Source organism: Apaloderma vittatum, unplaced genomic scaffold (genome assembly GCF_000703405.1).
Source record: "Apaloderma vittatum isolate BGI_N311 unplaced genomic scaffold, ASM70340v1 Scaffold44075, whole genome shotgun sequence".
NCBI classification, from domain to species: Eukaryota; Metazoa; Chordata; class Aves; order Trogoniformes; family Trogonidae; genus Apaloderma; species Apaloderma vittatum.
The window spans coordinates 1-2935 of NW_009718441.1; the positions used below are offsets into that span (position 1 = coordinate 1).

Here is a 2935-nt window from a genome sequence, read left to right on the forward strand (position 1 = left end):
TGACACCCTGCACGGTGCACTAACGGCGCTCTGAGGTACGCGTTAGCGCCTTATAACCCCTCGCTATAATTAGCAACATCCTGCCAAGGGCTGCTTTGCTGGGAAACAAGCGCTCGGGTGCTGCGCAAGCAACGGCGCTGCAGCTCCAGTGCAGTTAATGTAGGTCTAACCAACACCTACCATCTAGGTCAACACGTTCCAGCTACAGCACTGCAGCAGAGATTATTACCTGACAAGAGGTTATAGAAACAGAATAGCCTGTTCAACACACAAGCATCTTTATTTGAAGTGTTTCAGTTCTGGAAGGCAGGGAGCTTGCTGCCCCTGGCCACAGGAACCAGTCTTGGCTGCAGCTTTTGCCTCACCATCAGGACAAGGTTTCCCTTACCACAGCACAGAGAGGGCTGCCTGGGAAAAAAAACCCATGAGCTTGCAGAGAGCTGGAAAAGCATGGCTAAGAGATGCAACCAGAACCGGCCGCTGAGGATTATACTGCACAGCAGAAGCTGAAACTGTAGCTTAAACAGTCCCTCCCTAAATTCCTAATTGTGTAGCTTGGACCCTCATTGCTATAGGGCTCCAAACAAAAAACAAGTGCTTTCTAGTTCAGGCCTCCACAGAGGTGAAACCCACCTTGTGAAACAGCCACATACAGACAATTATTCAGCTGTTATCTTGGTAGCACATTTTACACTCTTCTCGATCTCCCACGCTCTAAGCCAGCAGATGCTGCTGTACCACAGCCCCTACTTTTCTGGCTGTGTTTCCATTGTCTTTTAGAAGAAACAGCAAGGGGTCAGACTCTACTACAAAGAAAATCAACTGAAGTTGTAAAGTAGCACCAGCCTTACCTCTGCTCGACTAAAGGCAACTGTCAGGCTACACCACAGGCTGAGTCAGAAAGAAGACAATTTTGCGGGATAAAACCCATGTGCCATTTCGTTCAGTGGTATTTACTAAGTGCAGTGTTCTAGGACTGTGTTTCCAGACACCTCAAGCACAGCTGGTCAGCCTGTGAGAGCTGCACATTGTGGGAACGACTCTTGAGAGGTGCATGGTCAAGATCAAGTATTTTTTCAGTTACTGGACAAGACACAATCAGTCTTGATATAACATTTATTGAGTATTTCCACTGTAGTGGATGAAAAGTCTGTACAAAACCAAACATTTCATTTACTTAAACCAATCTAAAAACAGCCAGCTCAATCAAAACCCACTACAAATACAATAGCTTCTTTGAAGCCATGGTAACACTTAAATACGGTTAAGACTTCAATGCATAAATTTGGTTTGTTAGAAAGCTCAAGAGAGCCTTAGCTTCTCAAAGTTACAAAAGGCAAAATCGTGTTTCACAGATACAGTCCACTGGAATCACCAACACTGGACAATTAAGTACTTAAGAGTCCTGAGATAACAAGGAATCCCGGTATCCTTTAGACAGTTTTCTGTTGTCCTTTCTTTCCAATGAGAGACTTGTGGATATGTGGTATTACACCTAAGAAAGAGCAACAATGAAGACCATGTTATTTCTTCTCAATTATTTTCCTCAGCTTTGCAGTTCAAATAAACTGACAGCATTAGGCAACCTCTAGTCTGTTAGAGCTCTTGCCACCCAACTCATCATAAACAGTTTGCAAGGAATTTACATACCACCACCAGCAATTGTTGCCTTAATGAGAGAATCCAGTTCTTCATCTCCTCTAATTGCAAGCTGCAAGTGACGGGGAGTGATACGTTTCACCTTCAAGTCTTTGGACGCATTTCCTGCCAGCTCAAGAACCTGAAGACAAGACCATTTTTAAACTGAGTTACGCAAATCAAGCAGGACCAACTGCATAGCTTTAGCTATTAGTGACACCAAGATAGAAAACAATGCCTCTTTTAAAAGGCTTCCTCTTTTGGAGGCTCTGCATTTAGTTTTCCCCAATAACACTGTGTTTTACAGCAGATATAAAATTTATCTTTACAGCATGTTGTAATATACTTCCCATTTCCACCTTTCCTATAAATCACAGCAACTTAATCTGCACAAAATGCAGAGCAAAAAGTGCCATGCATATTTCATGACCTTCTAATGGCAACATATGCACTTAAAAGCGTATCAAAGCAAACTAAGAGTCCACAGTTCAGTTCAATTTAGCAAAAATCAGCAGGCTCCAGTAATTATGCCATTTTGGAGTTGACTAACTTGCTTGTGGCCCTTGCAGGAGCTTTACCTCAGCTGTCAAGTACTCCAGGATTGCAGCACTATACACAGCAGCTGTGGCTCCTACACGCCCATGGCTGGTAGTCCTAGACTTCAGGTGCCTGTGAATGCGGCCAACAGGAAACTGGAAAAATAAAATAAGTATCAATAGGCTCTGACAGTGGAGACAGAAAAAGAAAATCACTATGCTAAACCACATGCTGGGCAACAGAATTCCAGAGGCAGGAGTACAGGCTCCACTTCAACACTTGAGAATCCAGCTAAGGACACTGTATGCCAAGTTCACATCAGCAACTTCACAATTCTAACCCCAAGCGGCACCAACAGCCACAAGGGAACTCTCTCCTGCACAGATATACACAGGGTCTAAAAATAGTCAAGCCAGACATCAACACACTCGAGAATCAAACAGACCTTTACACCGCCCTGGACAGACAGACGACAGACTGCGCAGGTTTCACAAGGTACAGCCAACCAAGAGAGGGAAGGCCAACCTGACTCTTATTCACCCCTGCACCAGTCCCTGGCTCACCTGCAATCCAGCCCGCTGAGAACGGGACACTGCTTTGGTCTTGGTCTTTCCAGAGTCCTTCCCAGCTTTACCACCGGCCTGGCCAACACAAGAGACGCGTGAGATCCGCCCTCCCCTCCCCCAGGGGCCCTACTGGACAGGGACGCGCGGTGGCAGCTTCCCCACCTGTGCATGCGCACTCCGACTCCCACCCCCCG

General features: G+C 45.8%; 1 protein-coding gene across 1 annotated transcript; it reads right to left on the reverse strand.

Moving 5' to 3' along the window:
- Positions 1–1098: 1098 nt before the first annotated feature.
- On the reverse strand, positions 1099–2867 carry LOC104269463 (histone H2A.Z; the record flags this gene model as incomplete). Its single annotated transcript, XM_009870243.1, has 4 exons — positions 1099–1495; positions 1651–1780; positions 2217–2330; positions 2739–2867. Coding segments are annotated over 4 exons (435 nt in total), but the record flags the coding sequence as incomplete, so codon positions are not given.
- Between the last annotated feature and the right edge of the window lie 68 nt (positions 2868–2935).